The sequence below is a fragment of the Pezoporus flaviventris genome, unplaced genomic scaffold, assembly GCF_033815535.1.
Source record: "Pezoporus flaviventris isolate CSIRO_AGI_PZ_B2104156 unplaced genomic scaffold, CSIRO_AGI_Pfla_v1 ptg000002l, whole genome shotgun sequence".
Taxonomy (NCBI): Eukaryota; Metazoa; Chordata; class Aves; order Psittaciformes; family Psittacidae; genus Pezoporus; species Pezoporus flaviventris.
The window spans coordinates 25,530,966-25,544,435 of NW_026892550.1; the positions used below are offsets into that span (position 1 = coordinate 25,530,966).

At 38.2% G+C, this 13,470-nt stretch overlaps 1 protein-coding gene across 1 annotated transcript in view; it reads right to left on the minus strand.

Moving 5' to 3' along the window:
* Positions 1-13,470, minus strand: part of SCFD2 (sec1 family domain containing 2) — a 190,456-nt gene that overhangs the window by 125,289 nt on the left and 51,697 nt on the right. Inside the window, exon 4 of the mRNA XM_061472727.1 lies at positions 12,807-12,982. Within this exon, the coding sequence (XP_061328711.1) occupies positions 12,807-12,982 (176 nt within the window). The remainder of the gene's footprint in view (positions 1-12,806; positions 12,983-13,470) is intronic.

Consider the following 13,470-nt stretch of genomic DNA (forward strand, 5'->3'; position numbering starts at 1 on the left):
CTTGAGCAATGGGCACTATCATTTTCCTTGTGGTAAAACTACATTTATTTAATCCCTTTAAAAACAAACAAGAAAATGACTTTGACCTTTGCCTTGGTGCAAGGATTCTGATTTGAAATGTGTATTACATTTCTAACGCACTGTAACTGTGTCCAGCTGAACAGGGTCAGATTTATGTGCAATTAGGAAAAAAGGAAACCAGAGCAATTTAGTTTTCATGTTTCTTGTACCACCATTAAGTTTTACACTGAAATTCACACAGAATAATAAAACAAAGAGAAGGTAATTCAAAAAGGAGTGGCCTGCTAAAAACTGCATTAAACAAATAATATGGACTTTCTCACTTGAATTTTTTTCTGGTTTAAACTATTCAAAAATGTGTCTGTGAGTCCCCACTTTGGCCGTTCATAAGCCGCAGGGAGGTTTTTTTGCATGAACTCTTCAACCTGAGAGTTTTAGCAGCAAAGCTTCTTTACAAGGCTTAATTAAAAGCAGGTTTAAGTCGGGGCCCTCACTCACTCTGTTTTTTATTTTGGCCTTCTCTCTGTGTCAGAAGTCAAGTCCCCAAAGAGAAATGAAGTTCATTATTGAGTCAGGAGAATATTTTCTCCTTCATTCTAAGCCCAACCTAACATGTTTCAGGTTAGTTTGAGTTTGGCTTTAGGTATCTCCAAATGAGACTTTACAGTCTATGCAACTAAGGGTGAAATGTAAGAAGATGCTGATCACGATTTTTAACTTTGCCCTGCATAGTAAATAATGTGTGAAAAGCAGACTGCAATCTCCTTTGCATGCAATTGGTTTGGTGCAGGGAACTGTATATTCTAAACAGATGGTGTTCAGAATAAGTATACTTCACACCATGACAGGTTAACGATAAATGCAATGTCATCGTTATGAAGCATGGCAAAGAGTCATGCAGTCACCCTATAAAACGTATTGAGCAATGTACCAAACCAGAACCGTCATGACAGAGCTGCAGGAAAACATTCAGCTTTTTCCAGAATGTTTTTAGTAGTAGTTCATTGGTGACTTGACATTGGATACTATGCAGTTTTTAAGGCACACTCTCCTCAAAAGCAAGATTATATTCATGCATGCATAACTATATAAAAGAAATTTTGTATTCACTCCTAAAAATTAAGTGGTTTTCTTCCTGCTCTCTCTTTTTCCCACATTGTCTAGTCTAATGAAAGCGTCCATAAAGAGTTACACATCCAGCATGGTCCACTGTGATTTCACCAGAACAAGGATACATGGTCATTCTGGTGCAGTGAACAAGGACCAACAGTCAAGCAATTAATCACTTTGCATAACATATTATGTTACCCTTGGTGGTTTTGTAACTGGACAGCAGGCACAGCCTAGTGCATCCTGTTTGTAACCAATAGCAGAAGCAGATGCAAGAGCATGATATTTGTCATAAACATTTCTAAGAACAAAAACATGGTGATGTTTTTCAAAAGGCCTTTAAATGTTCACCAGATGTGGAGCACATGTGGCCCTTGAATGTGAGAGAATAATGTGACAATAAAGTTGAATCAACACAACATGTGCCAGTAATCACACCAAGATGACATGCAAATGTTTAAAAATGAAAATATGTAAATTATTTTTAGTTCTTCAGGATAGAAAAGCAGATCACCTGGTCATCCATGACTTGCTGTTTTCATCATCATTTGAGAGCCCATCTGCATGAAATATGTTGCTCCCTCTGTGAGACAGTGTCTACCTTTCATATCTTTACAAAGAAATTCCACTCCTGTTGCACTACTTAACTAAGAACAAGTAAAAGATTTAAAGGTATCCTCTGCCTCTACATGTTTTATGAAAATAAAAGTTACAAACAGCACATGCAGGAAAAGTATAAGGTTAACTAGTGCCCCACAAGAGTGCTTTAGTGATGTCTTCGAACTGTGCATCCTCTTTTGACTTACAGAAGGGAAGCAGGATGAGAAAGGGTACACTAGTCCACGCTTATCTATACTTCACTGAGTCCACCCATCAGACGCTAAAGAAATCATTCATTTTCCAGTAGCAATCACTTCTAATGGAAATCTTGCTCAGGATATGGATAAAACACAAATGCACACAGTGATAGTCTAGGAAACAATTTCATGGAGGCAACCAAGCCATTTGCAGATGCTGACATTTGGAGCTCAAACTGATAGTCTTACACAGGTTGAATTCATACGGAAGTTTCATACTGTGTAGCTGCAAAAAAAATGGGTGAAATCAGAACCCAAAGCAAAACACTGAAAATTTACACCATGCTAAATAGACTTCTCCGCTATTACATCCCCTGAAACACATGGTGGTTTACCAATCTATACGGCTGTTGACAATGCGTGTAGTCAGGCCCCTACCAATTAAATGTTGGCATATGTGCCTTCTGTACGTACAACCTCTTCTCTGCAATGAACAAGGAGATGAAACTAAACCAGTATGCAGACAATGCAAAACTTCACCTGCGTCAATGACTGACATTCCCTTGAAGTAGCAGCAGCTTACATCTTTGTGTGTCTGCTGCCATCTCTGTAGATGCAATGAAAAGATGCAATGAACCATTTCCCTTCTACAGCAGTTAGATTCTCAAATGGCCTTTTTTTCCAGGGGACACAGGAGAAGAAGCATCAATTTTCCAGTAATTCTGGCAAGCTTGGAGAAAAAGTAGATAAGAGGACAGAGAAGGTGCTACCTGAGCAATCCTAACGCTTTCCAGAACTACTGTGGAATAAGGGCTAGTGAGTGTTCTGCATTGATTCCTTGAGTACCAACCAGGTTTTGAGTAGTTCCAGAAATGAAATAACCTGGACAGAAAATCCATCTATAGTCTGGGGAAAAACCTACACAGAGGGGATGCAGGATAATTCAGTTAAGACAAGTGAGAAGGCTGAGAGAGCTCTTCACTTGGCTTTTGGTACATGAACATATATTTTCGAAATGTGTACCTGTGTATTACGTAGTTGCACTTGGAAGACTTGCACCCAGGTAAGCCTACTGTCCATTACAAATAACAAACTTTAGCCAGTGGTACATGATAGCAAGTATTATCTTTTTAATGTTCATTTTTGTTTTATTCTGCAAGTAGAGACTTTCAGTTTTCTCACAGCTGTATCTGTTAAACAGATATAAGAATGAATGCTTTTTAAAAATGTACTTTCAAAATCAAACAGAATCAAACCAAATCAAGCCAGTGAGAGCTTGATCACCAGAAACATCATAGCCATTTAAAAACTATCTGTTAATAAAAAGGTGGTTGAGGACCCATGCCAGTCTCTCTTGGGGTCCCTTTATTTTAACCACAAGCTGATCCTACTAACTGAAAAACATTATTCTGAGCAGATACATTTAACACCTTCAGCATTTGAAAATCTCACTTAATACAGTGCCTACAACTTCCCAGCTTGCTCCTGCATTGCTGAAGAATACTGGGCTAAGAAATTCAGAGGAAACTAGAGATATTTTTTAAAATTTAAAGAAAATGTTCTTTATTTTTATTAGAGAAGAACCCTTCCTTCTCCATTCAGGAAAGGCAGCACTATTATGTGAACGTGAGATGAAACTGTGGACTACGTCTGAATAATTTGCTGCCTACAACTTAGCAGCTATTTCACTTTCCCTAGACTTGGGGATGGGTAGGGAAGAAATACTAGAAGAGAAACTGCTGGATAGAATCAAATCATACTTACAGAGTTTCTCATCTCTGGGCCATTACCTTTTCTTCTTCTCTTACAAATGCTCTCATTAAAAAGAATTTGAAACCTTTCCCATCCCCGGGCAAAGACCCAGACTATCATTTATTACTTATCCATTACCTACATTTTACTCTCCTGAAGGATGAGTCTACATGCACCCGACAGTCGTGCTGAATGGCACTGGTTTATGGACCAAACCATTTATTTACTGTAACTACAACCACATGTTTTAACCTGCTAAAAATGATGAAATACTTCCCATCAATAGTCCAAGCTAGATTTCTATACTGAATTGCCTAATGTGAACATACAACATTTCTGTACTTCAAACAAACAGAGTGTGAGGAGGTGAAGAGCAGTTAAATATATTCATGCCTTATTAGACACAGCTGCACAAACGGGCCATCATATTTCATTAGAAAATACTGTACAAGTGTTACTTGTGCGTGGTACCCTTCGTTTCTGCAGGCAACATGACTACTTTGAATTACAGGAACACTCACAGAACCATATGCTATTTGTTTAAAGGCATACAAAGGGAAACACCCTGGGACAGGGTGGTGCAGGGTGGGACATCCAGAGAGAAATGTCATTTTTTCCTCCTGTGCCTACTACATTTTAATTAACAAAGCATTTTTATAGGATACATGAAAGAGTAAACACAGAGAAAATTACACTACAGAAGCCTCAGACTGTGTAAATCCAGGTCACTTCTAGGTATGGAGCAAGTATTTCCTTTTGCTTTCTGGAGGGAGGATGAGGACAAATGAGCTGGGACACCACAGCCAGCAGGCAGCTTCCAGCATAAACCCACTTTTGTCAGCCCTATAGTATGCTGCCTTTCATGTTCTTGTACCCAAATATGGTGCCATGGGGTAAAACAGGCAGGCTTCCAACGAGGTATCATCTTAGCTCGAGAAAGTTCCTAGAGAAACTCAATGGCAATAAAAGGTAACTCAGCTGAAGAGGCATGAACTGGAGAAAATCTAAAGAAAATAAACCACTAGAAGAAATCTCTCCATTTCCCAAGAAAAACATGTAGAAGACACCTACTAGGACTGAGTTGTTTGTCTGTTACACATACCTTTGGAATAGCAGAGGTAGTAGTAACCACTTTGATTAATTCCTAATATTTTATACTTCTCCGAGTGGGAAGAGTTAGTTACAAGTTTGTTCAAGCAGAAGTAACTGGTCATCTCCAAGGGGATGCAAGGCAGTAAGTACTATACTGGCAGATCTCTGACAAGACAGCTTTGATTCTAAAACCGATTCTTCATGACCTATTGCAGAGGTAAAATTCCAATGAGATTTTGTTGGCTGAGCCAGCACGTTGCCTTTCTCACAACACCTGCTCTTCTAACCTAGACAAAGAGAGCTGAGCCTGCCTTCTTCACTGGAAGTGAGCAAATGATATCAGCAAGCCTACATTTGCAAATAATTATAATTTATGACAAAATCTACCATGGCTCCATAACTGGACTGAGCTGCAATCAACTTGTTGTATTGGACTATCTCTTCGTGCAGCTCTTTGTGTAGCTTCCTTTGAGCGTGGAGTTTTTCACTGAAAACATGGCCAACAACCGTGCAGAGTCTTGCAAGTTCTCTAACTCATTGCAGGTTCAATTCCATCAGGTAAACCATAAAATCCTAAGTGATGAAACATAACTCCTAGACCACCCCAATCTTGGCTGGTCTGACAACTTGGAAAACTAACACCACCTTGTTTTCCATCAAGCAGGCAAAATCGAATTAAGAATATACCTACCTTCCTACTGAAAATAATGGGTTTGGGAAAAATATTAGCCTCAGAGTCTGAGCACAGCTGCTTCTTCAAAGAGCTCCATGACCAAGAACAGATGATGCAGACAGAGATAGAGCTGTGATTTGAAGGCAGCAGCCATAAAGCCACATTTCCACAAGCATGCCAAGACTTGCCAAAGTTGTTTTTTTTTTTTGTTGGGGCAAAAATCCCATTGCATATTCTGCGACACATAGGCAAACAGAGGCGAGGCTTACAGCTAGGGATCAGTACATTGCCAACTGGACTATCAGCTTTCCAGGTTGGGGCTCACTAACGCCCAGACAACCTAGACTGTGGGAAAAAGTTAGGTGTGCACCTGTATGTCTGTGCTTGCACCATGTGCCCAGAAATGGCAGTGATCCGAGGAAGCATGTGTGACACTGGAAAGGGAACTATGTAATTTGTTAAGGTGGGGAGACAGAGGGAATGCAACATGGCAGCCTCACTGTTAATTTTGGATATTGCCCACAGTAAAGTTTTCATTAATTCTGAGCTGTGTTGTTTCTCTGCTTTCTCTTTGCCAGTCTGTAGGAAATAATCAAATACATCCTCAAAAAACTAAGGAAAACTAAGCCGACAGACTCACATAATCACACTCAAAACCGGATATACAGCCCTGGCACCACCAAATTGGTTTGCAGATAAGAGATTTGGTAGGTCATTTACTGACTTTGAGCTAATCACCACAATGATAAGCAATTCCTCTGAGTAAAGCTCTCACGAGATGCTTGTGCTTTGTGCTGTTGATTTAATTATTATTACAACAGTATGTAGAATCTTACCTAGAGACAACACATGGACTGTAAATATAAGGCAATACTGATTTTCTTAAAGACTAATATAATTAGTCTCCATTCATACACCACAGTAACACACAATTAAGACCAAACCAATGAGCTTATTAATAGAGACTTAAACACCACAATAACACCCTTCATTCAGGATTCAAACACATGCCAATTAACTTGTCAATCTGAATGCTGATGAATGGGCATTGCTAATAGGATTTCTGTTATTAAGAAGCAAAAACTGACTAAAGGAATCTGCACTCCTGCACTGCTTACCTATCACCACAGAAGCCACACCTAAAAAAGGCACTCCTTACAGGTCCCTCAAAATATAAGATGCTGCTGCCAAGAGTGCGTGAATCCTCCACTTTGACAGATCTGAAATCACGTATGCCATTTTTCTGCAGGTTAGTAAGTCAAGAGATCTGCTCAGTCCATTGGAGACATTTATGATGCTTTCGGAAGACTTAAAGAAATATTTTACATATGACTCAGCCTGCCCTCTGTAAGTAATAGCAGAAGACAATTTTTTTGGTGAGGGTGGCAACAGTCTCCTTAAGTAGGAGAAACCGGAAAGCAGATCCTGTCACTAATGTAAATCGGGTAGTACAGAACACTATCAGTGGAGCAACACATACAGCAAGGAAAGGGCTTACTGGGAGTACAGATGACAGAGGCTTTGCCTCTTGGAGCACAATTACCTGTTTAAGAGCAAATGTGACTCAATCAATATTGTCAATATTGTGCCTCTCTGCAACTACCACATGTATACTGACAGCAGAGTGAGAGCACTGATTAACGCTATTTTTTACAGCAAGTAAGCAATTAATCCCACATTTTAAGGAGAAAAGTGACAGAGAAAGAATGGCAAGCGACAGGCAGAGCCATAGCTCAGCACAGGGCTGGTGAAGGACTGGCTATCACTGGTCACAAGTGTCCATATAAAGCTGAAAATCATGCTGCCCTTCTGCAATATGTGCTAACAAGATATCAACTGTCGTGTAATCTCAACATGCATCTCAAAAGAAACTGCTAGGAAAGCTATTAATTGTTTAAAATTCCAACAAAATAATCTGTGTGTATGCAAAGGGGGTGGCAGTGGTTTTTTGCTCCAAAAAGCTGGTTTCCATTACAATCATTTATATGTTAGGATTCTTTTATTTTACAGCAAGTACTTTGGTTTTGTATATAGAACATTAATTTAAAAGTTCCCATTGACTTAATATATTTAGCCTCTTCTTCCCACAAGGCTTTTAAGTTTTATTGATATGGCCATTTGTTCACTCAAAAAAGCCATTTCTTTATTAAGTCCTCATTTTAGGGGCTCTACACGACCCTTATCTGGATACAAAATATTAGCTCTTCCAGAAGATGAAGGAGGGAGGTCTTTGCTTTTTAAATGAGAACCATCACGGCAATACTTTACAATTTTTCAGACCAAACACAAGCATATTTCTTTGACAGGAATACAGAAAGATCCCCTTAACTCCCATGTGATACCAGACTTGAGATATTTTAACCCCTTGACAGACAGAGTTGAAAAAACTTACAATAATTTTCTTTCAACAGATTAATAAATTGACAGTAGAAATAGTTTCTATTCACTCCCAAAGGACTTACTTCAGATTAAAACAATGTTTAACCAATCCCTACTTATATGTTACTTTGCTTTCAAATTAGTCTGATGAGCATCCTACTCACAGAAAATTAGCTTCACTAGAAGAATTATATATACACGTTTATAGAGTAGAAGAGTTTATACACACACATATCTTCTTTCCCGGGCTAGACTAGTTGGAATATCTGTCATGTCAAGCCTGGGAAATGCTCCATTACCTAGTAGCCTGAGAACATGGAATATGATTTGTAACCAACAAGCTCCTCCTCTGTGGAGGTGCACAAAACCAAATGCAACCAAAACAGCTCATCACTTACAGAAATTTAATCCACTGTTTTTACCTGTACTGCTGTAGCACCAAGGTGTCCCCAGCATTTCGGGGCTCTGTTTTATAGAAATGTACAGAAAACACACAAACACAAAGGTAAGAGGCATGGAGCAAGGAAAATAAATGAACTAAGACCATACACGGGCAGGTGACAAGAAGCAACATTATGTCAGGGCTTGTATAGACCAGTTTTTAGGCAAGTTCATGAAATCTAACATAAATTTTATGTAGAATAAATACTTGCAAAGTTAAAAATACCAAATGTAAAAAATCCAAATGGGTTTACAGGTGTACATGTTCTGGCAACATGTTCTGACTCTCAGTTTAAATGAAGCAAATCTCCCAAATAGGTGGTTAAATAAAAATTTACTGTAATTACTGAATTATAAATATTATAGTATTTTAAATATTAAATTTGCAAGCTTAAGCAAGTGATTGCTTGCAGGACTATTTTCTCTCCAGAAATCATCAACAAATTACATTTCACTCTCTTGCCGTGTAAGACAAAACAGAGTCATAGAACGGTGTGGGTTGGAAAGGAACTTAAGATCACCTAGTTCCAACCCCCTCTGACACAGGCAGGGATGCCTCACCCTAGACCATGTTGCCCAAGTCTCTGTACAGTCTGCAATCTTATCCAAAAGGTACCAGATTTCAGAGGATGACCTTTGCAATCAACATGATACCAAGCAAGACTCCCACCGAGACAATTCATTCCATGTGTAACTTCATATTAAAAAGCAATTGATCTAATTTCAAGATCAAGATTTTATGTAAATCTCTAATTACAGGCAGTTATCATGGGTATTCTTTCCAAATCCTGTTGCAATAACTTTTCTAAAAGCATTATTTAAGAACATTGTAGGCCACCAAAAAGACAATTTATTGCACTGAGCTGAGCTATATAATGATAAATTACATGTAGACTAAAGCAATATAAATAATAATAACAAGGAATGCAATTTATCTTAATCTATTCTATGTAGAAATAAAGGTCTCACTACAGCTGAGCAATGAATTATTCTTGCAAAACTGCTCCAAAAGCTTCTCTGCTTTCCCACTGCTTTGTATCTAAGAGCTTGCTTCAGCAACCCTGATGCCTAATGCTTAAGCTTTTGGTTTATACCAGTTTACAATAAATGTCACCTCGTAACTACTGTACCCTGTAGAAAAGTTGAGAAGTCTGAGAACTACACTGAGTTCTAGGCAGTGAAAGTCTGCAGGCTGGTGTCTTACAGTTTCCAAATTTATTGGCATGGGATCCTGTGCAGGCATGCATATGTGAACAACGCCTACCGTATTATGCAATGGCCAAAAGTGCAAATAAATAATCATGTCATCCTTGATTCAGTAATAAGCTGTGCGTACCCTGTGTTTGTAAAAATGGTAGAGAATCACAGCACAGGATGGAATGGTTACCAGCACCCTGGCTATTATATCTTGCTACTGAAAACACTAACTAGAATGACAAATACTCAGCTGTCTTGCAGTTTTTCCACTTCTTTTTTTGAGTTTGCACTCTAATATTCATAGGAGAAAGAATGATGTCATTTTATTAACCTTATAACAGCTTTCTGCCAACAGAAAAACAAAAACATTGGAATGACCATTTGGCGTGAAGTTTCTGTTTCTCTTAAAAACATGCCTGTATTTTCTGTTGCTCGAGACACTAAGGGCAAAAAAAAAAAATCTGTCTTCTGACAAATTTTACAGCACTGAAATGAAAAAACAGATACAAAATAAAACACAATTCAGCTAATTAGTATTTGGAAATGTAAACATGAAAATAGTGTATGGTCTGGAGCTCTTCATGTATGTACGTGTAGCATCCAACCTGAGGAGTTTCAGAGCAGTACCCTTCATAGAGCAACTGCACTTTCTCTTGGGGCACATTATACCCCAATCACACTTTCTACTACTGTTGGGTACTTTAAAATTGAATTTGTAGGCAGAAATCCCTGCTCAGTGAATATACGAGTAGTATGTGTTAAAAACGACAAAAATATATTTTTCTCTCAGGGTGTCACATTTTGTTTAAATTCTGAAGAGAGCTCCTCCTCTTGTGCTTTTGTATTTCATAGGCCTCTACTGCTTAATAAGCCTCCACGAAAAATACAGATTTTTAATTATGATAGAATAGTGGAAGTGGGCTGCTTTCTACATTTACTATGCCATTTTTAGAACCGAGTACCTGCAACATCAGCTGAAAGGAATGAATCACGGAAAAGAAAAAGCAAAATGGAAGAGGTTATTCAATGTAAGAGTTAGACTAAAGGCTTCATGTCAACAACATGGTTTTTCTGAAAAGAACAAAGTAGACTAAGCTGAGACTCATAAGACCCAACAGAGAGATCCAGCAATTAGAAATTCCAAAACTGGGTCGATTGTTTTGGGGGGAAATCTGAGAATTCTTACACCACCTGTTTATACTGGGTTATCTCCTTGGCATCAGCTGAGTCTGACATGCATCCACCAGTAAAAAAATACAGAATTCCTACATTGTCCGAATCTAATATTACTCCCAGTAGATCTTTTACAAACAGTTGTCTTCTATGTGGCTCCAGTACAGGATAGTAACAACACTATTTTCTTGTTGAAACAATTTTTATTGAGGATTTTTTAAGATTTATTGTTGTAAAATATTGAAATGCAACAATTACGCTAAAGAATTTCTCAGAAGTACTGCTGAAATAAACTACCATAGCATCAAATTTAGTGCAGTGGTATGTAGCAACCATTCATAACGTAATTCCTAGCTGTTGTTTTCAAATAGAAATATCTCCAATGTCTTCAGGGTCTCTCAGTATTGTTTTGCTCTCCCTACAAACTCCTGTCAACAGAAGAGAGACATGCCATGTGCTCAGAAGCAGATATTGCATGTCAAACTCTGTTTTCAAAATAGAATCAGTAAGAGGATACATGCTGTACAGATTGTGTAATTCAAAATAACAGTTGTTTGAACTACTGAAAATGAGTATGTGCTTAAGGAACAGTTACAAATGTTAGTCTAGAAAGTTTGTTTTGGCTAACGCATTTTACCTTAATATGATGGGTGGAAGGCAGTGGGTATAATCGTAGATGGCTTTGGATTATGAGAGTGCTTGTTATACATTTCTTTTTTATAAAATATATAGCTTGTTTTTTACCTCCATTTTTCCACTCCCTGATGATTTATGACCTGGCATTTATATAGGCAGTTGTGTGTTGTGAAAACAATGCTGAGCTTGCAGCTTTATTTTAATTCTAAAGCTGAACTGGTTTTAAGATGGAACTTAACCAGCTTCTGAGAAGAGTTCTGTGACATGAGTCACTGCAGGAGAAAGAAGGGGATTATGAGTTGTCAGTGCCATGCTCTACAGTGGAGATAAACCAACAAAATGGCTGCAATGAGTTCTTTTACCTGAGATGTGTTTTTTCTTAACTAAAGAAGGCTGCCTAGGTAATTCTACAATATTTCAGTCCTGCCAAGAGAGAACAGCTTTTTAAATTAATGTAGTCAAGAGCTCGCTACTCCTCAAGCTTTGTGTTTCTTACCCCCCCCCCCCCTCCCAGGCCCCAAGTCACAGAAATTTATTGACTACAAAGTTATGAAGTACGGGCTGAGTCTTCTCAAAGGACCAGAGATTATATCCTGCTGCCATAGATCATGAAGAGAGTTGGGTTGCTGGTTTGTTTTCAACATCTACACAAAGACAGCTAATTTTTACAGAAGTAGTATCTTATTTTAGTTGAGGTCCATACTACACACTTCGCTCATTTAAGCCTGACTAACTTCATTAGAAGTTACTTTATAAAAAGACTTGCATTTTGCTACGATTTCAGATGGTTCTTCTAAAAGCAACACAATGGCAAAAGAGAAAGCACAGGGGAGAAAGGTTTGAGCTTTTCCTAAATTTCAGCAGAAATTAACTTCTCCTTTTTTTCATATGTCTCCAAAGGTTAGTAGGATAAGAGATCAATATACCACTAACTTCATTTCCTGAGAGAAATCCAAATGTGATACAAAAATAGTATGTAAATACTACTGTGGTCACCAACAGGATGCTGTAAAAAATGTGGTGGTGGGAAAAACTGAGGGTAGATAACAGCTGTGAGCAAGAGAAACCTCACTCTTGGTGCATGGAATTTCCTACTACACTTTCACCTATTCAGCAAATTACACAAGTTTTACACTCACATAGTAACAAAATCCTCTCTGTATTTGATTCAGCTCATTACCTCAAGAAGCATCTTCAGAATGATGATGATGAAGATGATAATAATAATGATAATAACAATAATAATATCCAATGTGAAAAGTTATCATCTTGAAAATTCATACAGATGTAAAACCATAATCCAATTACTTCACTTTTAATGCTTACCGTTTAGTTTATAAACTTTTTCTTAGACAAAACCATAAAAGACTATGTAGGTTCCCATTCCTTTTACCAGTTTGTCAATAAGAAACAGCTTCTTAACAAGACATTCAATACACTTCTTCATAAAAATTGAAGCTACAGCACCCAATGGGAATTCAGAAATCAAATAAACCATTTTTTACTTAGGTCAAACAAATTCACATAATATGTACCTGCAGAAGTAACCTCTCAAAGGCAAGGAAGTTGTCCCATTTGGAAGTCTGGGGGTGTTTCAAAGTCTGGATCGTGGCCAGCACAAGCTGCAGAAGCCCACAATGGTTCTCCAATGCTTTGAGATTGTTTTTGAAAAGCTTAATGTATGAGCTGAGCTGTTCTGGGGTGACTCTGCCTGTGGAAAGGAAAACAGGATAGCACTCACTGGAGGCAAATACAAACCTACATTTTTTTAATTATAGCGAATGGGTTACAGAGAACTTTAGAGGCTTTCTCCACGATGGCCTAATCATTTAAGATAGGAAAATAATACTTGACGACTACTTCTAAGCAAGCTTTCTATTTTTATCAAAAGCCCGGTAGGAATTTGCAGGCCTTTTACCTTGCACCAAACCCACTCCCTCCCGTGCTTCATAATGGTGCATTTTTGAACAGTTTTGACCCAAAAAATAGAGATATTTTTATGATTCAAGGAACTGTTTTCTGGAGCTGTTCTTGGAAGGGACAGTTCCAAGGCGTGACTCTTCAGTTTCTAAGATGCAGTAAGTGTAGCATGATTTCACTCGTTATTTGAAACTAAACACCCCGGTACCCATATGCCCATAGATCTTGCCCTAATAGAAGAGCATGAAAGGAGTCATTCAGGCCACACAGACACTACAG